This window comes from Atractosteus spatula, chromosome 13 (assembly GCF_055471065.1).
Source record: "Atractosteus spatula isolate fAtrSpa1 chromosome 13, fAtrSpa1.hap1, whole genome shotgun sequence".
Taxonomy (NCBI): Eukaryota; Metazoa; Chordata; class Actinopteri; order Semionotiformes; family Lepisosteidae; genus Atractosteus; species Atractosteus spatula.
In genome coordinates, this window is record NC_142718.1 from 37,456,206 (window position 1) to 37,484,158 (window position 27,953).

Here is a 27,953-nt window from a genome sequence, read left to right on the forward strand (position 1 = left end):
CTGCAGTACCTGAACTTCTTCAACCCAATGTTGGCAGACACTTAAGACTGAAATATGGCTTATTCATATAGATGCACACAAGACGCATTGAAAGTATTTAAATATAAATTTAATTGAAAATCTTTTACAAGAAAAAAAATATACAGTTAAAAATCTGCCTTATATCCATACACCTATGTACACAAAAACATTCCACAATGAAACACATCTCTTTGGGTCTAAAAACAAGTTTCATTGAAAAGTACATGTATTCTTTTTGGCACTGCAGTCATACGGAACTAACCTGTCCTGTGCCATTCTGAATGCATCTTAAGGCCCAGGGCCCTCCATGTCTGTGGTTGCTTCACAGAGGTAAAGAGCCTGGTGTCTTGCAGTGCAGGCAAGTGTGAGAAGTGCACAGCGCTCCTCCTCATTCATACCACTGTACCGCCCTGCGAACAACAGCTACACAGCTGCCCTTCGGTAAGCAGCGTACCAGTCAATTCATGGGAACCAAGCAAGATACTGTACATGGCCCACAGGGGGCGCCTGTCCAATGTCCTCATTGCAATTACACTTCACAGACGCGTACAGGGGGTCTCAACAGTCAATAGTTCTTTCTATATTTTCAGACAGTGTTGCCATTTCTCGATCTCACCTTCCATAGGATCAGCTGAGGATGGGTTTTGATTAAACGATCCGAGAGAGAGAGGGGGGGAGAATTAAACTTTTCTCCTTCGTTGCCCATTGTGCTGGAATTTAAAAATGAAACCCGACACCCAGATGAACAATATTTGGATCTTTCATTTACAGGGTCCTTCACCATGTGAGATGTGTTCATGCACAACAGTGCACCGCTGGATGGTTGTTTTATCAAAAGCCATCCTTTATTGACCAAAAAGCTACTTTTTGGCATTTTGCTGATCCCCACAGAACATTCTGTTTAAAAATACCTAAAATCTTTCTCACAGATTATTTTTTAGCATCTGAAATGTAGTTAAAATATATATAAATATTTTTACACGTATAAGGGAGAAATAGCAGAGAAACCCCTGATATACCCAACAGATCACTGTAGCATTCAGAGAGGTTAAGGAGATCTGAAAGACAGGAGGTGGTTTTGTTGAGACTAACTTGATCGTAGACTTTTCTTCTCACAGATTTATACAAAATTCTCCAGCGAAATCACTGGTACATTCCAGATCATAGTATGACCGTAATGGCCTTAAAAGTGACTGAAGCACACTGCATGAAGTTTAGTAAACCAAAGACGGCAGCTGAGAAAAATAAGCAATGTGTTTTTGTCCACATCCTCGTATCACATATTTCTTCCCTGTGCAAAACTCCTTATTTCTTCCTATTTCTGTATTCCTGGTAAAGACAGCTCGTACCTGCAGGGGTAACAAACAAGTATTAACCACCACACACGTTATACACACCTGGAGCATCATCACACAGTGCAGCTTTAAAAAAAGTCATCTTTCCAACATGAGACCTTACTCTGGCATTACACACGCACATGGCCTGTAAATCATTCTTTTGTAACTCAGTGAAAAAACATCATCCTTTCATCTTACACTCCAGTTAAGTGCTGGAGACACTACAACATCTCACATCATGAAACGCTCAGGTAGGACATGATTCTCTGAGCTGCTCAGTACTCCAAACTCTTCCCAGACCTGCCTTGAGCTGTCTACCAGGTGATTTCAGATTGTATTCAACCGCAGCAAAATTCTATTGTGTACCATCACATGGTATCACTTCTAAACTAATGTGCTGGTTCTGCACGCATAATTCAATGTAGTTCACCTAAACCGGCACATCCTGGCAGTTCATTGTGGGCGCGTGAGAGCAGGGCGAGCCCGAGTGAGATCGGACATGCCCTCCGTGCGCTGCCCCTCTGCCAGCAGAGGTACCAAACGACAGGCGAGTGTCTTGGAGACGCTCATGCAGGGTTCAGGGCCCGTCGGGTCAGGCTCTACACTACCCCAGCCCCGAGAAGCACACAGAGGCGGAAATCGACAGGAGAGGAGACCCATGAGCTAATCCCTGCTCAAAGGCAGGCTGTGGAAATGACTCCTCCATACCACTCACCAGTTTGTGAAGCCCTTTCTCAAATCGTCTTGAGACAGATCAATCAGGACCTAGACAGGGAAAAGAGACGTTTCAGTAGGAATTCTGCAGGCAAGAGGGACAGGCTTATTTTGCGTTCTCAGAATCCTTAAAACACTTCTGCAAAAATCAATTCAATACTGGGATAGAATGGGATAATGTTCTAATAAAATAAAGTTAAAGACATTGTTTTTCAGAATGTTTATAAAAATGCTCCGAGACCCTGAAAAAGTTGGCAATATACATTTCATTAGAATCTCCTGCCAAAGTCTGCAGTAACATTTTATAAAGAGTGATCAAAGTTTAGATATATTTAAAATGTCATTAAAAATCATTGGGATGAGCCCTTTACTGTTCAACAGAGACTAATGCACCATCAGACTGGTCTACAATAGATCCACATGAACGAATTCACTCCTTAACTCCACTTTCAGCAGTAATGCACAGCAATCAGGCCCCTTTTTCCGCTACATGAGACCACACTGTCCAAATTCTTGCATTATCACAATGCATAAGTGTTATAAGGAAATCAAATGTACAGTATATATATACAGATCGCTATCAACTAAACACTTAAACAGCCCGAATCCCAGTGTCTCGGTAACCCTGTGTTTTAAGCAGAGCTGCATGAAATGAAAACTCAGACTATGATCATACCATCCCAATTTCCTTCCTTTCTCGTTTTTTGTATGTCCTGTTGTTCTTCACTGCAACGTCCAGTTGCCTTGTCTTTGCTTCCTCCAGAGACACGGAGAACTCGAACCTAAGGATGGGAATGACGGCATGAGACATGATGCCTAAGGTCGCGTCATTCAGCGCGAGCTGAGCGTGCTAGGGCCTGCAGCTGCACTGGGACTCCACTGCCCAGAGGTGCACAAACACTCAGCTCCAATTCACTTTTCCTCCAGATCCCCATTGCAAACAAGAAGGGGGTTATTCAAGTAACATTCTTCTTGCAGCAAGAAATCCTACCCACTATAATTTGTTCTCCACACTAGAAAAATATACCTTCAATCTCTGTAAATTAGACAACAACAGGCATAGTGCATTCTGACAAGGAGCCTTGCTTTAATCTTCCCTTTGAAGAAAAGTTCACATTCTCCCAGAACTATTGTCCAAGGAGCACGTACGTGCAAGAGGTATGTATGTAGGATTTGCCGGTTCCTTTTTTCCCCAACTTTGACACTAATAAAGACAAAAGTCATTTTTCTTAACCAACACCCCTTTTTACGTTCTCTCCTTCTTGCAAAAAAACTTTGCATCCACAATCTGTCACTGAACACTACACAATTTTCATGTACAAAATTTTAACTATTTTTATTCACTTCAAGAGTGTACAGCTATTGAGACAGATTTTCACACCCTATTTCTGAACAGGGCTTGTGCAGACTAGTGCTCAGCTGTACTTCACGCATCTTACTTCTCTTCGAAAACGGGATCAGAAGTTTTCTTCTTCACTAGCGTTCTCTTCCTGTGCTTCCACTTCCGGTCGGGGAGCAGATATATCCGCACGTAGGGATCGGATCCTTGCGCACCGCAGGAAACCAGGTTCCTGTGAAGTGGGAAAAGAAGGCTTGAATAAATCATTCTGGCGCCCCTTTAATATTGTTATGGAACCACCCAGTTCAGACCCAGCAGTGTCTGTTTCTCTGGGCTCGAATGGACAGCCCCCATACCCACTGCAGGGAGATCGAGGGAGAGCAAAAGGCTCCTCCAATCCGCCCGCCTTCCAAGTGCTACAGTGACTTGCAACTTGCAGGGGGTTCTTCTTCTGATGGAGGAGAGGTGAGTCCTTTGCCAACGCCCCTGCTGGCCTGCAGCCACCCAAGACTTAACAGGGTTTCACCAAGAGCGGAGATGACCTCACATCAGCTGATCCCACTTCTGCCCCCAATGCTTCCAGTGCTCCCAGGTTGCACCACTGTTTCCCAGTCTGTCAGCTAGTGGCGTGACCCAAGACACGGAAATCTAGAAGAACCTATTCATTTCAGTTGGTCTTGTCTTAATGTGATTGAATAATTGCCTGCCTGTAGCAATGCTGTGCATCGAAATGGTTTCCAGAGAAAAGCGAGTGTAGATGAGACATTGAAAACCAAAGAAGCAGCTGTATTATACAACTTCCAGCAGCATTACCACTTGCTAGCCTGGGATGGGAGATCTCAAAGGAAAACTACACTGCTGCAGCGAGTGCTCTTGGTGAGCGAACAGTAGATGGCACTTTTCCCTCTGGAAGGGACCAGAATTTTCAATCCAGCGTCCCATGGTGGCAACTGGGAACACTGCCCTGAAGGATGAGATGGTTAAGTAAGGTTATTAAGGATCCCAAAGCACTGTTTGCTAGAGCAGGGATGTTAATCCTGTTGTCCTGGCAGAATTCCACTCTGGGCAAGAACAATCAAGCTAGCCTTAATTCCCACTTAATTCATCTTGTGACTAAGATTCGCTCTCCTCCAGCCATCCACCTGATGTACTGTGTGCGCGTCACCCAGGTGGAATTGCACTTCAGTGGTCACGTCATCCTTCAATCGGAGATCAAAGTGCCGTTATTACTATTCCAGTTCAGGCCTCGACTCCATGCTCACCTGCAACAGTTCACCAGGACAAGCAGCTGTTTCCTCAGTGCGGCATAACGTACAGTCAGCTGAATCTCCCCAAATCCTCCTTGATGGTTTAGAATGGCTCTAGGTAACAAATAAAATAAATGCATGTCATGGAAAGAAATAAAAGCATTTATATCCGTTAATATCTAATCTGTGCCTGCAGTTTCCTGTATAAACACTTTAAAGGGTTTGCAAGTTGTAACTCTTCAACTTTCAGGTTTTTCAAGAAAATCTGACACTGGTCTTTTAAAATGCTTTGTTTATATTCCTGTAGGTCCTCTTAATTTATGTGATAACAATGGCAGTTGTTGTATACAGAGAGCAAGTGCCAAAGAGAAATATACATTAGCGTTTATATTGTGGACACATTTTAAAAGAACGAAAGCAAAGTAACTGCTGTTTTAAGCTTTCAGATATAAAGGCCCTATGAAATGAGCTTTACGTATTATTCTAAACCGGAGATCTCCAGCCCTGATCCTGTAGAGTTCCAGTCCAGCAGGTGTTATAAGTTTCCTTTAAATAATCAATTTCTAAAACCCTGGAACGATTTAACCACAATCAATTAAGCAGGTGGGGTGATCAATAAACATATTGAGAGATCCTTTGGGACAAAAATCCGAATATCCTTCAGCCCCCAAGGACCAGTGTTCCCCTCAGTGATTAATAGCACATGTGCTGATCTATTGCTAACAGGTGACCTATAGGAATAACAGCAGAGGGGCTCCCCAGGCACCCAGCACTTACTCAGGATATGAACCCCCCCCCTCCGTCAGGTCGTAGCGGGAGGAGGCCACCGAGTAGCTGGAAAGCATGCTGCTGGAGTCGTATCTGCGGACGCTGGAGACGTCCCGCACGAAGGGGGTGGCGGGGGCAGTGGGCTTGCCCTCCGACTGGCCGTTGGGTCGGAGGGACGGGGCCTTCCTCTCGCTCTCGGTGACGAGGGGGCTGCGCACCTCGCGGTCAGGGCTGGGCAGGGGCTCGCTGGGCCTGGGCAGCGGGGAGGACGGCTTGTTCGCCCCCTTCGCTGGCCCCCGCGCCCGAGCATTGAGCTTTGGGTCCACCTTCTTAGGCTTGGGCTTCTCGTGAGCCAGGATCTGAGAGGAGACGTGGTACACAGGTGAGAAGAGCAGCGCTGACAACAGTGATAAACATGGCACGTACGGCATCTCCGAACTCCATTGCAGCAATCTAATATCACTTTCCCTCTTGGCTGACATCCGGCCAGTCAGGCAGTCTGCCGGGTGGAGCTATAAAAAGTTCTCGGACCTTGGTCCCCAGCCGGGGCGCCCTTCCCTGGGTCCCGGTCCCCAGCCCTTCCCTGGGTCCCAGTTCCTTGAATGGCACCAGTGTGGGGGACCTACCCTCAGCGTAGCCTTCATCTTGAGGAAGCTGTTCACCCCCGAGCGCTCCAGCTGGAAGCGCTGGTCCAGGGTCATGTCTGTGGCCGTGAGCAGCCGGCTGAGAGGCAGCACCAGCACTCCCAGAGGAACCTTCTTGTCGCTGCCTTTGATCTAAAATACAAGAGGGCAACACCAATATAAATACACTGACATAAATACACCGAGCTTAAAAAGACTGAGTTTTTAATTCAATTAAACTTGACAGATCAGATTTTTGCGGTTAAAAGTTTTTTTTAACTTAAGGCATTGGGCTTTAGGGGAGTATACAGTATATGGGAACAAGTCTGATGATGAGAAGCTCCTGAGAATGCAGTTGTCAATAGATGTGATTGGTAAACAGGATTGATCAGATAGATGCTACAACACTTTATATTTTGCTCATATTTACTTTACCTTGAGTTGTCAAGTTGTTTTTAAGCTTCTGTTCAATATTAAAAGATGACTAAATGACGAGCTTGGTTTCTTCTCACCCAGACACAAATGGATTAATAGAAAACAACAGTGGAGGCTCAGAAACAGATACTGTCGGTCCTGATTATTTTGAAATATTTCATGTGTGATCTGATATCAAAATGAAGATTTCTGAGTTGCAAGTCATTCATGTGTGTAAGGAAGTCATCTTTCTGTTATGTGAAGCAATGACAGCTATTTGGACCGGTCAGTTAAATGAATCATACTCCACCTGAACAATGAGAGACTGATTCTGAATGTGGTGGACAAAGAAAGTGAAACACTCTTCCCACACTGGGTCCTTAGTTGCATGTATGGTCTTTGGGAGGAGAGAAGAGAAAAAATCAATGATTAGGGTAAATCTGAACCAAAATTACAGAATACACTTTTTCATCTTTCTACAACTTCACCTCCGCATTCAAATAGATATACCACACCGCCGAGAGAAAAACTTTACCCTCCTTTGTAAAAACGTAGTAGAAACATTTTGTCCTTAAGCAAAATAACGGCTACCTGATAGGGCTTTACCCTCTCACTTGCTTTGTGAGGTACAAAAACATTTTAGGATGAAAGCATGAAGAGAATACGATCACAAAACAGCCAAACCAGCTGTAGTCTGTCAGCTTAAAAAAAAAAGCAAGCAGTTCCTGCGTGCTGTGATTTTCAGAGCTCAATGCGTGGCTTTATAATGGCTAGAATGGCTTTTGTCTTTGCTCCACACCTTTGACAGAGAGCTCAGGAATACCTGGAGAAAGAAAGCTCAGGGATTTTAGTCATGAAGAGATGTGCGAAACCGAATGAATAGGAACATTGTTAGATTTTATTATTAATTGGGTTGTGGGGTTCTGGAACAAGATACCCAGCCATGTTGTTGAAGCCGATACCACGACTTCTTTCAGGAAACAGCTGGATAGGGATAAGTAGGGAGCTGTGTCAGCATGCGTAGGCTGCAAAGGAACAAAATGTTTTATTCCAGGCTGAAGAGAGGGTGATACCCAAAGAAGGCTCCACAGCCGAAATGCTGTTTCTTTTCTTCTCTTTTCAGCACGGAATAAACCTTTACCTGCTCCCGGATAGGGGTAAGCTAAACTGGATCACTTAGCTACCATCTACAAAACAGACTGGGTGGGTCGAATGGCCTCATCTTGTCTGTACCCTTTATTATGTTAAAGAACATTCATGTGATTGAATGTTTGATATGAATAAACTACACACCTTGAACCAGTTTTACTTGTTTGTCAACCTTTGTGATAATTAGATATTCTCCAAGGGCAGCTATTGTGAAACACACAACAAAAGAGATGGTTGTATCCAGACGGATTGCTTACGTTGCTTTTCTGGGTCTGCTGCTCTACAGTAAGTTCTGTGTGGGAACTGGGGTTGTCATTCTTCCTGGTGACCTAAGAAGCAGCACACCAAGAGAAGAACACAAGTCAGAACCCACTGCACAGTGGCTTCAGACCCGACCTGTGACCGAGCAGCTGTCACGCAAACGTTTTGACAGAGGTTATATGGTTTTATATGCCAAGCCCTGGCTCAGCATTCGTGTCCTCACAATGCCAGAAAGAAGAAATAATTTAGGAACCAGTCCAGTCAAGTTTCTTGCTGGTGAACTGCATTAAACGGCAATTACATTTGAAATTCACACTGCATCCACAAGGCATTTAAAATGGTGGGGTGTTTTATTTTTACTGCTATACTCAATTTGCATGAAATAAATCGCTAAGAAATCTGAAACTGATGGTATGTAACTCAAAGTGAAATAAAAACTCCACTTAAAAACGGATCGTATGGTTTTCAAGATATTCTCAACTTTCCTTGCATCTGCCTGTGTTTCCAGAAACACTACAAACTATTTATAGACAAGGGAAGCAGGCCCAAAACAGAAACTAATTAAATATGAAAACAAACGCATGAAGGAATGAAATACAAGGGCAGGAAACAAAACGTTTCCTTGATGATCCCCAGCTGAGGTATGCGAGAGAGTGACAGGAATGTGAAACATGCGGCGAAACAGGTCCTGGATTCCTGAGCCCACGCAGCGCAGAGCGCAGGGCCGAGCAGCCTGGATCCTGAAACACAGCCAGCGTCAGGAGCTCCCTTTCCGGGGACACTGCACCCCCTTCCGAACCAGGCCACCTCGCCCAGCAGCACAGCAGGACAAAGGAGCCCAATTCCTGCACTCGAAAAGGCATGTTTTGGAGCCAAGATGCAAACTGAAGCACTGCAACCTCTCAGCTTCAGTGGGATGGGTTTTGTTTTCAAATGCATTGTTTCTTAATTCTTTGCAATTCTTAGTCTAACATGGGCAATAATCACACACAAGAGCGGTAAGGAAAGTGCTCTGTTGTAAATCAGAATAGTATAGTTCCACTGTCCTGAAGAGGACTGCTATCACTAGCCAACAAGAAGTAAACCACTGTACCACACACTGAAAGTGCAGCGTGCTGACTAACACAGGCCAGACAGGTCAGGGTGGGAACCTGAGGCCACAGATCAGGATGGGGGAATATGGGACATCCACACATGTACACTCGCAGAACATTTACATAAACCCCTGTCCCCCCCCCCCCAAGTCACAGGAGTTAATAATGCCCCCGATATTTCCCAACTACCCCAGACAGGTTCCCATCTATCCCAGCATGCACTCCTGGGGCTGACATCACCAGCCCCATTGCTTATCCACTCCGTGCCCGATCACTGCCCGATTTCTTTTTTTTTTTTTACAGAGTCTGGACTCGACAAGCAGGCGTGAAATCCGAAACCACTGGGCCTCCCCCCTGCAGCGTTACCTTGCTTTGCTTGGCCTGCTTGTTGTGCTTCCCTCCGTAGTCGGTGCTGCTGTACTCCGTCAGGTTCCTCTGAAAACACAGCACAGAGGTCAGCGCGAGTGACCGCACGACACCACCCAACGGCAAGAAAGGACCGCGACACACTGGGGACGCACCGGCAGGTTGGAAGCGCTGTCCAAGTACACAGCCAGCATGGCACAGGCGCGGCCCTCGCGGGTCTGGAAGCGGAGAAGAAGTCAACAGGGAGGGATGAAAACGCGGACGCGGGCGGCGGAGCGGAGCAGGGGTCGGGGCGGCGGGAGGGTTGTGGTTCGGACCCCCCCAGTGCCGTGACACGCAGGGCTCCGGGTCCCGAGCGGACGGAAGAGCCTCCCTTACCTCCTCCAGCTTCTCCAGGTCCGTGAGCAGCGACAGCCACTCCAGCCTGAGGTGCAGCTTCCCAGTCTCGGCCTCCTCCAGATCGAACCACTGCGGGGGAACAGGAGCAGACAGGTGACGCACGGATTCGGACTCTCTGCTTTTTGAGATTGAATGCATTCTTGACGTCATTTTGTGCGAGACCCTCCCCTTCCTTCATGGGGCCCATCTTTGCCCGATAAGCTTCCTGACATACTTCAGGAAGGATTTACTGAAGCATCAGCCTCTGAAAAAGCATGGAGCCAGTACTTCGGAAACACCTGGCTCACCGCCACTCTTCCAACGATGAACATTTTAAATAGCGCCACTACCAGATAATTTATCTCCATGCCCTCCACAATACCGAAAAATCCCATATTACAACAAAATTAAAATTACAGAGCTGCAAAGAGAAACAAATTATATTATATTATATTATATGCCCTAACATACCAGAACCACAGGCATGAAACCAGATGGGCTTCTGGGTAAGGTTTGCTCGAGTAAAGACCTGCACTTGTCAGACCTTCATTTAAAGACAACAGCCTGCAGTAATAAACAGAGCGTTTTCACACCAGACGTCAAGGCTGAAGACTATATTACTTCAGACTCACATTATGACTTGAAATAAGAAATACAATAAATGGGTTTTACTGGAGTACTGGTAATATTAGCAGGTGCACATTCCTATGCAAGAACAAGGATCCCTCATTATCTAGAGCGAACCCAAGCCCAGTCTCCTTCTGAGAAGCGCACTCCAGCCACAGACCCCACCGCTCGCCCAGGTCCGTCTCCTCTCACCTCGTCCAGGAGCCTCTCCTTCATCACGTCCCCCAGGTCCAGCTTCATCCTGCGCACAGAGCAAGGGCACAAAGTCATGGTGGAACCGGGACACTGCCGTGAAAACACAGCCTTTCTAGCAACACAGAAACAACGTGCGAGACTCCGCAAAACACTCGGCGTTACAGAACAGCAGGGGCTTCACCGGAAGCCAAACCTGCAGAACAGGAGCCGTCCTCCTTCGGGGTCGACTGAAAAGAGGAAATTCTACAACCACCATTCCTAACAGGACAAACGTTAAACATTGTGCTTCTGACATAAACTATTGCTGTATGGAGTGAACTGCATCCTGGGGGTAATTATTATACAAGAACTCCTTCTAATTTATTTAATTTTTTGTCGTTCTACCTATCACATATTTTGCTATTACTTTTGCCATGGTATTGGTAGGGCACCTCAAGTATTTGAAGATCTAAGTGAAGCCCCCGGTTCAATTCCTGAGCAATGTTCCCCCAGTGTTCGTGTGGGTTTCCTCCCCTGGTCCAGAGAGCTGCTGGGTTAATTGGCTTCGGAGAAAACTGGCCCTTTTGTGAGTGTGTGTGTGTTTTTGTGGTGGTGTCCCATCCAGGGTGTACCCTGCCTTGTGCCAGTTTCTTGCTGGGATAGAATCCAGCTCCCCCGAGACCCTGTAAATGGATGGATGTCCGAGTCAAAACATTGAATGTCATCTCACCGTCCAAGAAAGTCATCTCTGTCAGTGTCCTCGTCATACAGTTCCACCTCGAGCTCTTGTCCCGGAGCTTCATGTACAACAAACTGCAAAGAAACAGACCTTGTCAAGCAGGCAGGATTGCCTGACCTCATAATCAAAATGACTCCAAAAAAGACCAAAGCAACACCCAAAATCTCTAAACTTTATTTCTCCAACACACACATATACTGTACAAATAGAGCATCAGACAACCTTGATGATTCATTATATGTGCTTGGCACTCTTATAGAAAAACAGACACCAGAAGTCTGTAATGACAGAAAAATGTGTAGAAAAATATCCTAAAAGACTGATTTAGCAGCTGCAGGAAAACTATTTTGTTACAAAGTCAGACTCCTAGAGTACAGCATAAATGTTTACATGCAGCCAAATCAGCCAGTCAGTCGTCCGTAGTGATCACTAAAGCTCATGTCAGTCACATTACATACAGTCACTGAACACAGAAGGCCCCCGGACCCAGGAGTCCAGCTTTCTCTATTGGCCTGGTGTGCAGGGGCGTACCATACTGCACGTACCTCATAGACCTCCCCCCACCGGGGGTCCAGGTTCTCCTTGATGGTCTTGCTCTTAAACGCCTGAGTGCCAACCCGCAGCTTGGCGTAGGGGTCCGACTTGCCCTTCACCATCCCCAGCATGTAGGTGTCTTTCGCCATGAGGTCCTGCGCCTCTATGAGATAGACCCGGACGACACCCTGCACCACAGAGAACCCCCACTGAAGCCAGAGATGCCAAAGTCGCAATGCAAGGCTTCATTTTTTTTTAATCCCATTTAAACAGTGTAGGGATCAAGCAGCATGCAGCATAAGCAAAACAAGACAGTCCCACACAAAGGGAAGGTGTCAATTTAATTTGTAATTGCCAGTTGTTTCTGTACTCCTCAAATGGTCCAATTAGCTCAGGTCACTCCGGTGACCCCTAGAGCAGCATGAGCGCATTGAAGACAACACTGTGAGCTCTCAGGCTCTTTGCCTTTTCACACTGCGAGTCCCACAGCTCTAACAGTAGAGCAGGCATTCACTGGAGGACTGATGCAGCTCTGATCTTGCACTGCATGATCACAGGTGCCACAGGAGGGAAAGGGCAGAGCTCTGGCTCTGGCCATGCTGAGCCCCAATCTGTCTCAACCCCAGCAATCATGGCCAGTTGATGCCGCTGCTTGGAGAATCCCAGTCACTGTGGACCACTGCTTGCACCCTGGTTCAGAATTTGAAGCAATGTAAGACAATGGGGCCCAAGATTTGTTCCAAATGAGTGACTTTAAATAAGTTATATGACCTCCCCCCCCCCCAGACACTTTTAAGAAAAACCAGTACTCACTCGGGGAAGAGGGAACCTCATCTGAGCCACCTGCACTTGATCGATGAGCGGGAAACACATGCGATTGGGAAGGACCATTAAGGAGGAGATGATGTTCAAGATGGCGTCTTCAGAGATGTTACTGCATCACAGTAGGGATAGACAGAGAGTCAGCAACTGGTATAGGAGAGATGCTGCTTGCTCTGCCCTCTCAAGGCCAGATGGCTGTTCCTTTGTTCACAGGTTTGTGAACTGCATTAGACACAGCAAAAGGTTTCATAGGAATTAAATCTGAAACACAGCTAAAAGAAGAGCAGTGGTGCACCAATCGTGAAGAAAGCAAAGTGAGTCAATGCAAGATCTACACAGGTCAGACTTCTAAAAAACTTTCAATGGGTATAACGTTAGGAGTGTTACAGACCACCACATTCAGACAATTAAAATGAAACAGTTTAGAACAGTTTCCTGGGAAAAACCAATAGGAACGTCAGTGTTCAAGGCTGAAACAGGCATGGCTAAAGACAGCCTCCACGCTCAGTCTGTCAGAGCACCCACAAGAGGCGGTGAGTGTATTGACCCGTCTTCTCAACTCATCAGGATAGAGAGAGAAGACCCGAGGTGAGAGAGCACCCCCCTTTGCCCCCTGACAGAAAGAAAAAGTCTGAGGATATTTCACCTGAAGCACAGAACACACTTCCCCCAAGACTGAAATCAAAGGCTAGAAAAGCAGTGTCCCCAAGGTTCAATAAACCAATTCTGAAAACATACAAGCGTTCGAAACAGAACAGCATCCAGTTAAAGAAGAGAAATGTAATAAGTGTCAAGCACAGGGAATAAAGAAGGCTGAGAGACACATAGAAATTAAATTATATTTATAGAAATATAAATATTATCACTATCAGCACAGCTGAACAGGGCGGTCCATATGAAATTAAATGCATCGATCATAATATGTGAAACCGAAACAACAATGATGAAATGGCTGGTGTATTAAATGAATACTTCACTCAGGTGTTCACCAAGGAAGCAATGAACAGCATGCCTCAGGCTGAGGAAGGACAGAGTTCTGTATGAAACAGCATTAGCATAGAAAAACTGCTACAGGTACTAGAAGCACTTAGGATAAACGGCATCCCCAGGGCCTGGAGGGATTTGTACCACCTGTCCTACAGGAAGAAGAGATTTTAAACACAGACCATTAAAATACCTTAAAAAAAGAAAACCTCTAGTTTACAGTATACAGCATACAGCAAGGCTCTTTGTTTTCTGTAAACCTTCTACCATCCATCGATTTGCAATTTTCATTTGAATAGGTGAATAACAACTTACTTCAGCGCTGGGGAATCCAGCACGTTTGTTAATCCAGTCCAGTTAATATCCAGCTGCTACAAAAAGAACAAATCACAAATATTTGTTAAATAAATAGATACGAGCATTTTGCACAGCACACAGATATTTCATGTGATAATAGATCTGCAGTAATCAGTGGGGCAGAACTGAATGGGCAAGCTCCGAAGCACCCGATACAGCTTTTGAAAATGGCACCTGACTGAGCCCAAGCTACTGGGGACATGAGACGAATTCCCCTGGGTCACAGGCACTACAAAGCCACAAGAAGCCCTGGTCTGTGGAGGCTGTAGATGGATTAAAACATCACAGCCTTGAAATATTCTCCTTAACAACCTGCTGCAGTGAGCAACACCGTCAGAGCTCATCGCCCGTGAGCTGTACACTGTGCTCGCTAACACAGGCTACCCTGGACACGCGGCTCGGGAGAGGGGCTGAATCTGGACCCGCCCTTATTTTTACATCATGAAGAAACACAGGAAAACAAATGAAGCAAAACCCTCACTATAAAGCTACATCATTCTCTCAATCGTCGTGTAAATGTTTGCTGCTCACAGCGCAGCTACAGGCGGAGACTCTGGGCTTACCGGCCGGCGGATGAAGAATATGGTGACTCCGCCGACTAGGGGGGACTGGCCAGTCAGGGGCTCCAGAATCACCCGCAGCAGCCCGTTAAACTGGATTGACACAAACACCATTCAGTACAGGTGAGGATTGCTCAGGTTTCACCCTGCTGAGCCGACACCTTCACGACTCAGGCGTGAACAAGATGATTAGTGCGCCTTCTGTAAGGCTGGGGAAAAGCTGACGCTTGGTTACATGTTCGTACACAAAATTGTTGTGGACAAACCTGAAAAACTATCTTTAAGAGATGTATTATGGAAAAAGAGCATGTATGTAAAATTAATCCGATTTAATAATGGGTATAACATATCCACAAAACAAAACGGACCAGTGCTACCCCATCATGTAATGTTTATAAGCTGGAAATGGAATACTGCTTTAACTCCATTAAAAACATGAACAAAAAACACATTATGTAAAAATCATATTTTTTTCCATGAACATTTCCATGTTCAAAATTGTAACGACCTCTGACAACAGTGTTCTGTGATTTTTCGGGGGTCACAAAGTTTTGTATACCATTTCACCTTTGTTTATATCCTTCGGTGTTCAAGGACACGCGAGTTAAAAAAACAAAGATAATTCAGTTATCGCAAGCACTATCTTGAAATCTGACGACGGCTGTTTCACCACAATGGAAGCAGGTTCCATTTTCATTGACACAACTTTTTAAGTTGCCTTCAAGGAACGTCTGGAATTTTAATCGTTTCTTTGCATATTGTTTTGTAAAAGGTCTTAAGCAGGTTTATTAATTTCAGAAATTACTTTCAGACTTATTTCAGGACTTGCATATGTACAGTACATCTAGACATGCAGTGTTTAAATAGGATAAATACAAGGACACTAGCTGACCGGACAGGAAGCATTTTTAATGAGCGTACTGTACATCGCCCCTTGAGATAATCAGGACAGGGGGAAGCTTGTCACCCTCTGCTTCTTGTGCTCAGACTATATGCCAATAGGGATCTTTATGCAAAGGATGACATATCAAAATCTGGCACATGCCCAGATCACAAACAGCGCAGCTTGATCAATCAACAAATCCTCTAGTGTTCCCCTAAAACCATATGAACTGGCAGGCCTGAAAGTCATGGGACTGGAGTTGTCTGACCAGATATTCAAGATGTTTTAAGGTGGGTCTGTGAGCCAGAGGCATTTGATTAGTGTGATTACTCTTCTGAGCAGCCTCAGATATTTCTGTTTTCAATCGTCATTTCAAATCAAATCTTGAAATATACTCCTACAGTATGTACCAGAATTTTGTATTTACCTGTATATTTGTGCAACCACAGTTTTTTTACGTGCAGAAACACCCTGTAGTCTTTTCTTCACCATGGCTCACCACAGAAATATTATTAACACTTTTTTTTGAAGAGGAAACATTATATGCTATACTGTATATAATCATGACGGTAAGAAATCATGCATGTTCATGGTTATTTTCTCTTTACACATAGAAAAAGTGCTTGATTTATTAACAATGTACCCACTAAGAAAAGCCAGATTTCATCATCAGAGGAATGAGGATTCCATCATCAAAGGAGTATACACATGACTTTTGATTTACAAGTATACAAGTGATTATTTGTGAACAGAGAAAGTAGGAAAGAAGCAGGAAACTTCTTCAGGCGCTTTGGCACTTGATGAACGAGGAGATTCTGAAACACACCTCAGCCATCATCTTAATAAAATAAATTGCTTCAGGAAACGGGGCAGTGAAATGGAGAAAAACTGACCTGGATGCCTTTTACCCCAGCTGTGATGGGCTTCTTCACGTCTGCATCGATATCCACATCTCCAGCGTAACTGAAACAGATCAAAACGAAAAGTTTACTTGCAACATACAGTACTCTGCCTTGCAAAAGTATTCAGACCCTTTCTATGGTATCAGGATGCAGGCTTTTTAAAAATTAAATATTTTATCCAAACCTGAATGCACAGTGGCAACTTCTATGGGCAAGACGCTGTACTGTATGTTACAGTAAAAGTACAGTCTGGAAAAACTGAAAGGTGTTATATGAAAAGCACTCTGAGCCATGAGCTCATTATTTGGTGGAAGTCTTGCGGATGTAATTGCTGCCAAGGGGGCAAGGTGCTATTTTTGCTTGCTCGTTTTGGAAGATTTGCTCAAGCTCTCTCGCACATGGACACCAGTTTAAGTCTTTCCACAGATTCAAGCTTGGCCTTTTGCTTTGGATTATCATCATACAGAGAGCTGAATGTTATCCCAGGTTTGGATAGGTGTGAAGAAAGATTTGCCAGTACTTTGCTCCACCTCTGTTCTCAGTCTTGACAAGCTTCGCAGTCCCTGCTGATGAGAAGCAGAGCTCTAATGCTGCTGCCACCGTTCCTGACAGTAGGGATGGTGCTGTCTGAGTTATGCCCTATGTGTGATCTGCAACAGATGGAGCACTTGCCACTCAGAACAGAAAGCTACAGTTCTTTCTCATCTGACTACGAAGCCTATTGCCACTTGTGTGCTTTATTCCCTGTGGGATATGAGACGTTTTGTTTTGGCTCCATACGAGCCTGTTTGTTGAGTGGCTGGTATATTGTTGGTTTGTGGACGTTTTCTCCCATCTCTGCCCCTGACGCCTGTAACTCTTTCAAAGTCGCTGTTAGCCTCACACTGGTGTCCCTACCCAGTCTCCTCCTTGCCTACCTGCTCAGCATGAAGGGACTTCTTGATGACTGACTTCATGATGCTCAAAGAGATATCAAGGATCGCCGAAATCTTTTTATACCCTTCTCCTCATCTGTGCCTTTACAACTTTATCTCCGAGTGGTCTGAAAACTCTTTGGTCTTCATGGTTGAATCTTTGTGTGAAAATCGCTACCAGACTGATGGTCCTTATAGGGATACACGTTGTATTGGGAAATCATGTATATATAAAACCACTATGACTGCACGCAGATAGAAAACTCTCGAATAATTCATAATTTCATATTAGCTATGCATTTACTTTGCTTTTATCTATTTCATCTATTGGTTGTTTGCTTTGAATGTGTGATAGGTTGTACATAAAACAAACATGAATTGCCTCTTTGAAGTGTGCAAGCTTTAAAGCAACACAATGTGAAAACCAGGGTATGAATACTTTCTCTCTCTGTGCATGTTCAAAACTCCATCTGCTACCACCAGAATGGCTTTTAGCATGCATACCAATCAACTTTTCAAAACTGTGTTCAATTGTTCAGTTGATCAAGAGTTAAAGACAAAGCAGGATGTAGGAAATAAAGTAGTAATTGAGGCAGTTTTGCACGTGGTTCATTACTGAAGATGCTGCCCCAGTGACATCTTATGAAACACTGAAAACAACAGGCCCACTCTGTAACTCTGCTTAATGCTGGATGATAGAACCACATTCCTTTCCACACAGCTAAGGCTTTGAAAGTTTTTGCCAATACCAAGAACTGATTTTGCTTTCCATTTCAGAGAACTCAAAGTGTCATATGGGCACTTTTTTCAGAAAGGTTACTGTCCCCAGTCCCATACAAAGCAAGGTTACTGTTTGTTTATTACAGACTCACTGTATTCCTGCTTCAGCCTGGGGCTGCCCAAATTCCTAAACATGGAGGCGTTTGCCTTCATTTTTGCATTTCTTAAGACTCTAGCCTTCAGCTTAGTGGAAAACGGCAGCAGTCAGGCTGGTCTGTGGGCACCTGGCCATGGGAGCCTACCTTAAATTGAGGTCCAGGATGACCTGTCTCTTGTCCACCTCCTCCGTGTACGCCTTCACCCCAGTGACCCTGAGAGGCTAAAGGACACAACAGCAGTTTAAATCAAGACTCCCTTCCTCGCCCGTACAGCTCTCCTCTGTGCGTCTGCGCTTTCCTAAAGCACGGCTGGTCAGCCTTATCCCTTCCGCCAGCTGGCGGGTCCCTATCCGATCGCTCTTTACTCCAGCTAATCCCTAATTCTTCAAGCGATCTTCAGACAAATAAGCAATTACGGCTCAATTCAGTAATTTATTGGAAAGTTCACGGTCTTGTATTGATATCAAAAAGTACCACCAAGGTTCTGTCCTAGTCAGTTATTGCAAGTGGGTACTTATGCAAAAAGCAATTTCTAAAAACCCTTAATGAGCTAATGCTCAACATTTGAAATGCCCACTGTATCTGAAAAAGCTTCTTATTTTCCTGAGTACCTAAAACAGGGCTGCACAACTGCTGGGCAGTCCTGATTCAAAGGCAGTACACCGACTTTTTATAAGATCCAAAACCCTTCAGTTACACCATCACATAAAGGTGTACCAAATGCACACATACATCAATCCTAAAGAAACACTCCCCTACCTTCTGCCCAAAGTGGACCTTTGTAAAAGTGAAGGTTTTAAGGTGTGGACTGGATGCTCTGATCGACGGCTGGATTTTTTCCTTCAATAACTTTTCCATATAAATTCCAAAGAAAGGCCAGGCCTGTTGCAGTACCTGTGAAGACAAGATGGGCTGGATCTGTGCTCTGCTGTTTCAATTACTGTGCCAGCGGTCCCACAAACGAAGCCCCCAAAACAAATGGCAAAGGGAAGTAAAAATAACATTCTAATACACTTGGTCCATTGTTGAAAGCCTTATTAATGCATTTGTTGTGGATCTGCAACAGAACTCGTGATGCAACACTATGCGAGGCACCAGACAGCCCGGACAGCAAAAAACAGAAACTGAAAAACTTACTAGTGGCTGCAAAAAAAGAAAAGTACGTTAAACTGTCTGAAAGCTACATCACCTCCCAGCCAGGACTGGGGGAACAAAGTAAAAGAGCTGGTTGTGTGTTAAGATTACAATTCACTAGCTGAGATGCTCCGCTCAAGGCTATGAGAGATATTTCTTCTCCTATTTATTCCTTTGTCTCTTCTTTCTGTTCCCTTTCTCCATTTCAGCTGTAATTCTATGTGCAGCTCTGTTTATTGTCCAGGCCATGGCTCGTTTTTCATGGAACACGAACCTTTGTGCAGGATTTTCTTGTACTTGGGCTGCACATGGAATTGTATTTCTGGAATAAAAAACAAAGGAACAACAAAACTAAAAGTACCTTGTTCAGCCAGTCAGCCCTTTCAACATCTGGAAAGTTGACCTGCAAGAGCACAGAAAGAAAATGCAGGAATTATTAGCGCCCAAGACCTAGGGTGGGACCGAAGATGAATCTGTGGTGTCCATGGTCTGCAAAGCAAGACTCCCTTTCTTCTGGGCCAAGGAACACATTTAACCAGCTCTGCTCTACCTGCACGACACAGGACAACAGCCCAAGGGCTGCATGATGGGAAGGGACCCACCCAACAGGGTAGGAGGACCAGAATAATCACAGGCAATGTGAAAACACCAGTCTGAAGGAGCTGTGATGGACTTGATCGACGCCACTGGATTCAGGGAACACTTTGCCCTGTTTTATTTTGTCGTGCTCCAAAATGTCTTTGCTTTAGGCCATCAGAGCAAGTCAAAAGATAGTCAAGACAGGCCAAGGGATATGCGTTTGGAATCTTTCATATGCAAAAAGTTATCCTGGTCAAAGAATTACTTTAACCACAGGCATCTGTGAAGCAAAAGTACAGTACATAAACAACTTCAACCACTCAAAAATCATGAATTATAATCTTCAACAACCAGAACAATGACCCCTCATTATAAAATTGTGCCAGCACCTCAAATTTAAAGAGTATTCCATCTAATTCACTAACCCAAAGTTTTTGCTTAGTATGTGTTCTGCATACCTGTATTGCTCATATAATGAACTCAGGCTGTCTGGGAGAGGCCAGAGGGTGTGGACAAGAATGCCAGAATAGCAGGATTCATGTTCACAGTAGTGCTTAGACTCCTACTGCATGAGTAAGTCCTAATGTCACCCCGACATAAACGTGCACACAAGCACGATCAGAAAACCACTTATTCCTAGTAAGAGAAGCAGCCACCCAAGGCCTGTCGTGGGAGTATGGGGCTGCAAGGCAGGACTTGACCATCTTGGATGAGGCACCAGTCCATTAAAGGACTAACCTCAATTACCAGCATGCTTACCGCCCCCCCCAAGGTGGGAAAAGACTGGAGCTCCCAGAGCAAAACAGAATTTAGACCAAGGGATGTTAAGTCAAAATTGTACAATGTGCTGAAAAAAAACTAACCCTGCTAGTCTTGGATAGAGACGACTACCTGCTACAAGCACTCACAATCCTCAAAGTGCTTGACAAAGTCAAGCCAGCGGACTTCTGAATCCACAGTGAAACAGGAACCAGAGGGCACAGGTAGCATTTACATGTAAAACAGGAAAACAGGAGGCGCTTCCTCACCCAAAGGCTCATGGGGGTTTGGAACAAGCTGCCCACCCAGCCTTTGCTTCTTTCAGGAAACACCGGGGTGAGATCCTTTGATCGATTAGCTACTAAATGCCAAACGGGCCTGATGAGCTCAATGCATTCCTAGTTCCTAATCTTTCCCGAGTTAAGAAAACTGTGCAGACTCCGGATGAACCAGCCAGCACCACACAGCAGGCACGCCAGGCAGGATCAAACCCAGGACCCCGACACTGTGAGGCAGCAGCACTGACCACACCAACCCCGGTTTCAACTTGTTTTTAAAAAAGCCAGTGTTTTTTTTCTTATATCATTTTCCAAGATATAAGATCCTAGTTAATCAGTTTAATATTCCTAAGAATAAAATTATAAAATGTAAAATGTAATAAAGCAGAACACCTTTTTTATAATATTGTTAGACAGGTACTTCAGCATATTTGGGAAGTGAGATCTGCAGGTGCAATGATTGGCCAATTCTAAACATTACATCCCCTGACGATTCTTCCCAGGAGCTATTTCCAGCTGAAGGAAGGGCTGAGCTGAGCTGAGCTAGCTGACACAACACATAGAGCTGCTGTACAAACATTCAGCTTTCGCTGGGAGAAAGAAAATTTGTAACCTCTCCGACGTGCCAGTCCGACAGACACCGTAGGCACACATAACAAATCAAAACGTGTTAATATCAAGCACAAAAAAAGTAACAAGCCCGGAATGACACATCTTTGCCTCAGTTTAAACAGGAGATCGCAAAGTGACACATCTAACCTCAACGCCCCAAGTCATGAGTAAGAGTTCCGTCGACAGACCAGAGCTCTTTGTCCAGAGCCGCCGTTTTGCTCTCCTGATAGGACAAATTATAAACAAGTCCCCGAGGAACGGCACTGTGCTCAAACAGTCGGGAAGGGAACTCTCTGCAACGAGATCTAGGCTCTCTCGCGCAAGACGTTCCCATAGCAACACACACCCCCACACCCTCTGTGCTCCAGCAGCCCGATTCTAAAACGGTCCACACGCAGTCAATTACACTACAATGGCCTACTGGTGTTTAAACTGCAAGGGCCTTGTGAGAACGCCATGAGAATTACTGGTATGTTCTGAGGTATGCGGCGCCGGCCAGCCCAGTAGAGGAAGAGAAAAATGTTGAAACGGTTCATCGCCCTAGAGCAGTGGTTCCCAGTCCTAGACCTGGTGACCTGCGCACCTGCCGAGCCCTCAGTGGCACAACCAAACCCTTCAGGGTTTTTACTGTTCGTAAAATTTAAACTGTTTGTTCCCAGCTCTTCAACTGTTTCATTTTGTAAGTAAAATAACATTCCAAACTCGTGACTACAAACAAAATGCAAATATTCCAATGAAGCAACTTCTCAGATCGAGTAAGACTTTGAATGAAGGTGGGCTGGAATGAAAACCAGCAGGTGTGTGTGGGTCACCAGGACCAGGACTGGGAACCACTGTCCTGGCTAGAGTCGCTGTATGGCTGTAGCACAAGCTCTCTGTCCCAGACAGGGAGACAGCAGGGGTCTCTTCGCCTAAATTACTTAGTTTAACTTTTGCTTGCCATCTGCTCATACAACAAACTTCAAGTTAGCCCATAAACCATCAAAGTTAAAACATTCTTAATAAATGATCATCAAGCTTTTTAAAAAACAATGATGATGTCAGCCAAAGGGTTATTGAAGCAATTAGGAATTCAAGATTACCCCCAGAGACCCTGGGATTTGCAAGAGGTTAAAAACCCGGCAGGACATCCTTCGATTAAAATGTTGCAAATATGCAAGGAATTGCAAAAATGTTTTTCTAGCCCAGGTCAGGAATGCTGAAATCTGTCAGTGATATACGTGTCAGTCAAGCCAGCGAGATCCAGCGGGGTGTAACTGATCAAACTGAGCAACTGTAAGTAACAAAGAAGCTGCAGCACAAGGTTTTATTGCGACACGCTTCTGACTTGCACTGTAAACTTCAGAAACACAAGGCCAGGATCTATTTTCTCTCAGTCACAGACTGCGGCGTCACATCGCCCCAGTAAAACAGGTCCCGGGCGCTGGAGCCAGCCAGGGGGCAGACTCTTGGCTTATTACTTTGAAGAGAGAATCTGGAACGAAAGTAAAGAGGAGGTCTCAAGAGAGCACAAAGCTCGAACAGCCTCATCCTCCTGAGGATCAAGGAGCCATCACTGGTATTGTGAGCAAAGCTCTTCTGGATGGCTAAAGCATGTTTAAAAATGTGCTATATATTAAAAGTAGTAAGGGGTGGGTATGAATCTCTAACCTGACAGTGCTTTCATTACCGAATACTTTACTTTTTAGGTACAGAAGAAATTATTTTCCAACCAGCCCTCATGTGATTTAAAGGATAAGCGTTACTGTGTTCAGTTTCCACGTGTTCAGTTCAGTCTGAAGGGCCATTTCTGTCATTGTGACGTCTCCCATCTGAGGTCTCTTGAGCTCGTGAACCACAGACTTGATGAGATCTGTGGCAATCTGATTTCATTCCGGAGGAACTTCCTGTCACAGTCTTTAGCCTGGCTTAAGACAACCGCGCCTATGGTATTGAAAGTATTCTACATCTGAAGTCTTCAGGAACGTACAGTTGATGTTTTCTCAGCAGGATAGTGAGGAGAGAATTCTCATGTTATTAATAAAAGACACTGGACATTTAACATTAAAAACTAAATTATTTAAGTTGCAACTTCTTATTTTCCAATGAATGCAAAATAATTGAAAATCTACAAATACACTAATCATACACTAGCCCACTCTGGACTCCTACTTCATATTTCAGTGATGCCCAATCAATAAAAAATGCCACATTAAACCTAGAAACTGATTACTGAGGACCAAGTATCATGTTCCTGGATAGATCACCAATACATATGTTAATACAATTATCTGAATAAAAAAAAAAGATAGCCCTGCTCTGGAATCAGTCCAGAGAAGAGCAACATGCATTCCAGGTCTCCAGGGAGTCTCCGACACTGACAGACTGGAGGAACTGAACCTTTTCATACAAGGGGACCTCAGACAAGTGTTTCAAATCCTTAAAAGCACCAGCAAAGCCCACCCAGCAGGTGTCTTCAAAATCAACAACAAAACACGAAACACAGGGCATCCGTGGAAAGGTTCACTGTATCTAAAAATATATTAAGGAACAAGTAATAGGTTTATTCCATGCTGAAAAGAGAAGAAAGAAAACACAACGTTTCGGCTGTGGAGCCTTCTTCGGGTGTGATGTTGTGTTTTCTTTCTTCTCTTTTCAGCATGGAATAAACCTATTACCTGTTCCTTTGCAGCCTACGCATGCTGACGCAGCTCCCCACCTGAACTGTTTTCACAATGTAGAACTTACTGAAGCTGTCGCACTTTTGCCATGGAGTGTTGCAGTTGCAGGTAAACCGGCAAAAACATTCAACTTTTCATCTGAATAAGTACTGAACTTGCACCTTGGGGACAATCAAACTTAAGTTCAGTACAGGAATTCCACTGGAATTGCAGCTTTGCTCATTGAGTAGTTATTTCCAGCACTACAAGTAAATTTACTGATAGCAGTTCAATGATGCAGTTCAGTAAGCTGTCCTTTTCCCCCATATAATCAGCACGTTTTGTCTGTCCCTGAAATGCTTTTTATTCACAGCCTACATTTCTCCCTGAGCAATAGCTTTTGCTTCCGTAATAGCAACTAAAATGTAAGGAACAAAACATGGTTTTGACTCTTGATAAAGCTGTCATATCTCATGAGCCATCTTTCTCAAAGTGCACAATATGTCAATTCCCACAGTGCACTGCTAGCTTGCCAAACATGTACGGTAACATGTTATTAGGCTGTTTGATGTGCAGAATGGAAGCTACTTGCCAAAATGTCAAATGAGAATAGGAGGCACTTCTTTACCCAAAGGGTTGTGGGAGAGTGGAACAAGCTGCCCTGCCACGTGGCTGAACCCTGGCTTCTTTCAAGAAACACCTGGATGAGATCCTCAGGTCAATCAGCCACTGACTACAGAATGGGCCAGAACGTCTGAAGGGTTGTATCCTTTCTCCCCCAATCCAAAAAGTAATTTCTTATCTGGTGTTTGCGGTTTTGTTTTCACCTTCACAGCTAACTGACGAGTGGGCGAGCTGCACGCAGCCAGCAGGTTTGGATGAGGAAGGACAACTTGGCAGAGAAACTCAACCAACTACCTGCTGCAGTCAGCATCAAGAGTAACAGTGAGTCACTAAAGCAGCCAGCCACCTCAGCGAAGACGAGCGCGCTACCGAGTAAGAGCCACCTTCTGAGTCAAGTGCAACTGTCTCCTTATTTAACACTGACGGACGCAGACTCTTTTAACAGGACATATTTTGCAATTCCAGCATTATTGTGTTCAGCTAACCATAGTTCTATTTACTGCATGCTAGAATATCTTTTCATTCTTTGTGAGAAACCTCAGTGTGAGACTTTGTGTACCTTGTAAATTGTCCAAAATTACAGAACTTGCTAAGCAAATAAATTCATAACAATAAGACTTCTTTCTTTACTGAAATGGAAAAAAATACCAAAAAGGCTATTTCACGCAAAGCTATTGCTACCCAGAGATTAGGCCAATTAACATTTCTTCAGTTGTACTCCTGTTTTACTGCTTTACAGCTCTGAAACTTGAATGGGTGGTGCTCTGTTCAGGATTCTCAGTACTGACCGCCTTTACAAAGTATTCTACAAAGAACCTTTAATATGATAAGCTACCTGCTACCACAGTTACCTGCCATAATACTCCCTCTTAGAATAAGAATTAGAATTTGCACCTAAAAACCTGCATCTTGTTACCAGTTCAGGAAACGATAGACCACTGAATGCTATTTAAAAACTGGTCCCACTTCTCGTCTGCGGGCTTGTCCTGAGTGGTCTCTCCTGGCAGGCGTGGTGTCGCGTCCGCAGTGACCAGCTGCCCATTCCACAGCACACTGGAACAGAAACCTTCACGATCCGTCTTTAGCATGAGAAACGAGAAACAAACGTCTCTTGATGGATCTGCTTTAGAACTCCCACTTCTTAGTGTCTCAAGAAACTATAGGAAAAGGCCAAGACCTTTTCACCAACACCTCAACACAGGTTTGTGAACAGTAATTTGTCATCTTTAACTTTACTGCTTCTTATATGGTGGAATTAAAGCCTTCTAAAAAAAGTCTTACCAAGTACAGCTTTTCATTATAAATACTGTATAAGGATGGCTGACAGGAGATCTAAAACTCCTTATTTCTCCACCATCCACAGTCACTCAATAAATAGTAATAATCTATTTTGTGATTATACAAAACGACTAGTTTGGGAGGTATTTCTTTGTAAAGACGCGATACTTCGCAACCGGGCATCAGTCTCCTGTTTATCAGCTGAAGAAACTGTTTTTTAATTTTATTTGACTTCTATAAATATCTTAACATTCCCACAGTAGCATGCAAAAATGTGGAACAGGCTACTCAGCCATGTCATCAAAGCTTTTCTGGTTTCTTTCAAGAAACAGCTGGATGAGATTTCCAGATCAATTAGCTGCTAACCAGCAAACAGACCAGATTGGCTGAGAGGATGCAAACGAGAGGGGGTCATTCTGACGCTGTAATGCAGGTGGTTTCAGCTAGCAAACCCTTGTGTCCACTCTTTCCTTCCCCTGCTGCATCAGCACTTGTTTACAAGAGCTGGTATCGGGAGGTAAAAGGGTTGGCCGTTTCTTCCCCAATTAAAACAACAGCAAAAACACAAGACTCAAATGTCTCGACAGATTAGAAGATCAGAGATAATCCAGCTCTTAATTAACCACTAACCCAACAATTAATGAGACAAATCGATCGATCTCAATGGTATGCAATAAACTATTGTCGCCTGCCGTCTGCCCAACAAATATTGCTTTGTTGAGCTCTAATGTCTTGAGAGATTTGATTCACTTGCCGTTAATGCCACTGTTCTTATAACATCTACTACGCACACACAACACTCCTAGTATCGCAGTTTTCTAAAAATGCCTCTGGGAGACCGTCCCGAACAGGGAGAGCGTTTTCAGTAGCGCACCAGGCACGCAGGCAGGACTCAGGTGCTACATACCCAAGCGGGCATGTTCAACGCCTTCATCTCCTCGCTGATGACAAACCGCTCGTTCTCCAAAAAGTCGATAGCCGTATCCAGCCGGGTGCTCTTCATATTCCTGTTCCTCCTCCACCACGTCCACAGCATCAGGCAGAGGAGGACCCAGCTGATGCTGAGCCCCAGATAGCCCGTCAGGTACACGGGGAAGAGGAACACGAAAGCCCTCCCGAAGTACAGGAGGACCTCCATCAACATCTGGTTGACGGCGCTCGTGCTGTAGCTGGTGTCCTCGAGGCTCTCCGAACCCGCGTCGTCAGCTGCTGCCGGTTTCGGGGACCCCCCCTGTGACGAGTCGGCGGGGCTCCGGGGACTCTCGGAGACGCCCCCCGATCCGCCGGCGGGGTTGTGCGGCGCGCCTCGGCTGTTCTCCGGCCGAGACATGTCCTGCCCTCGCAGCTCGGCGTCGCCTGCCGCTCAAGTTCCGCTCAAGTTCACCCGGTTGCCGCGGATGCCGAGGCGGGGAACCCAGAGGCAAAAAAACAACAACAACAACAACGACGACTCTTCCCAGAAAATTAAAAAAAAACCCGACGAAACGTTTTAAAAAGTACGTTCTAAGTAGCGACGCACCGCCTTTCCAGCGAACCCCGAGCGGAATTCATGGTTTCTGCACTGTGATTTTCTTGCACTGCACCATTCCCCCGGCCGGAGTTGCACCTCTCTCCTTCGCCGACTCGAGATTTTAACTTTGCGACTTCCGTGTTCGGCAGCCCACACGCCTCTCCTCGCCCTCTCAGGTGATTATATATATACGACTCGCCCGGCCGTCGCCCTGGGATCCCGCGGAGCCTACAGTACCTGCAGAACAGGTACCGCTCAAGGCGAGGCGGTAACCGCACGGCGTCTTTCACTCGGCATTGACTTAGCCGCCTGTGGACGTAACCACACATACACACACAAAAAAGCTCATTTTGTGGCTGAAACGTACTGTACCTGCGACTACATGTATCACCCAAACAGCACCAACTGCGGTGAAATTGAATATATCTTCGTGACGCGGTCCTCCGCGGTCGTGA

General features: G+C 44.9%; 1 protein-coding gene across 1 annotated transcript; it reads right to left on the minus strand.

The window, feature by feature from the left end:
• Positions 1–92: 92 nt before the first annotated feature.
• Positions 93–27,668, minus strand: esyt3 (extended synaptotagmin-like protein 3). Its single transcript, XM_088931384.1, has 23 exons — positions 26,896–27,668; positions 19,581–19,622; positions 18,845–18,979; positions 18,230–18,306; positions 16,285–16,354; positions 14,512–14,601; positions 13,907–13,962; positions 12,599–12,719; positions 11,797–11,973; positions 11,243–11,325; positions 10,531–10,579; positions 9,712–9,801; positions 9,489–9,551; positions 9,334–9,402; positions 7,870–7,941; positions 6,774–6,860; positions 6,053–6,202; positions 5,436–5,785; positions 4,674–4,772; positions 3,512–3,643; positions 2,749–2,854; positions 2,074–2,123; positions 93–1,370 (listed from the first exon to the last, which is right to left on the minus strand). The coding sequence occupies exons 1-23, from the start codon at positions 27,316–27,318 to the stop codon at positions 1,337–1,339; spliced, it is 2,625 nt and encodes an 874-aa protein (XP_088787510.1). The 5' UTR covers positions 27,319–27,668; the 3' UTR covers positions 93–1,336.
• Between the last annotated feature and the right edge of the window lie 285 nt (positions 27,669–27,953).

Bases quoted from the DNA above. Each gene is read 5' to 3' on its own strand.
- esyt3 (XM_088931384.1), bottom strand. From the start codon at position 27,318: ATGTCTCGGCCGGAGAACAGCCGAGGCGCGCCGCACAACCCCGCCGGC. The intron at 6,861-7,869 runs GTAAGCAATCCG...CTCCTCCCAAAG, and splicing joins AGCAGACCCAGAAAAGCAAC to ACCATACATGCAACTAAGGA. The intron at 6,203-6,773 runs GTGGAGTATGAT...CTTGTATTTTAG, and splicing joins ATCAGTCTCTCATTGTTCAG to ATCAAAGGCAGCGACAAGAA.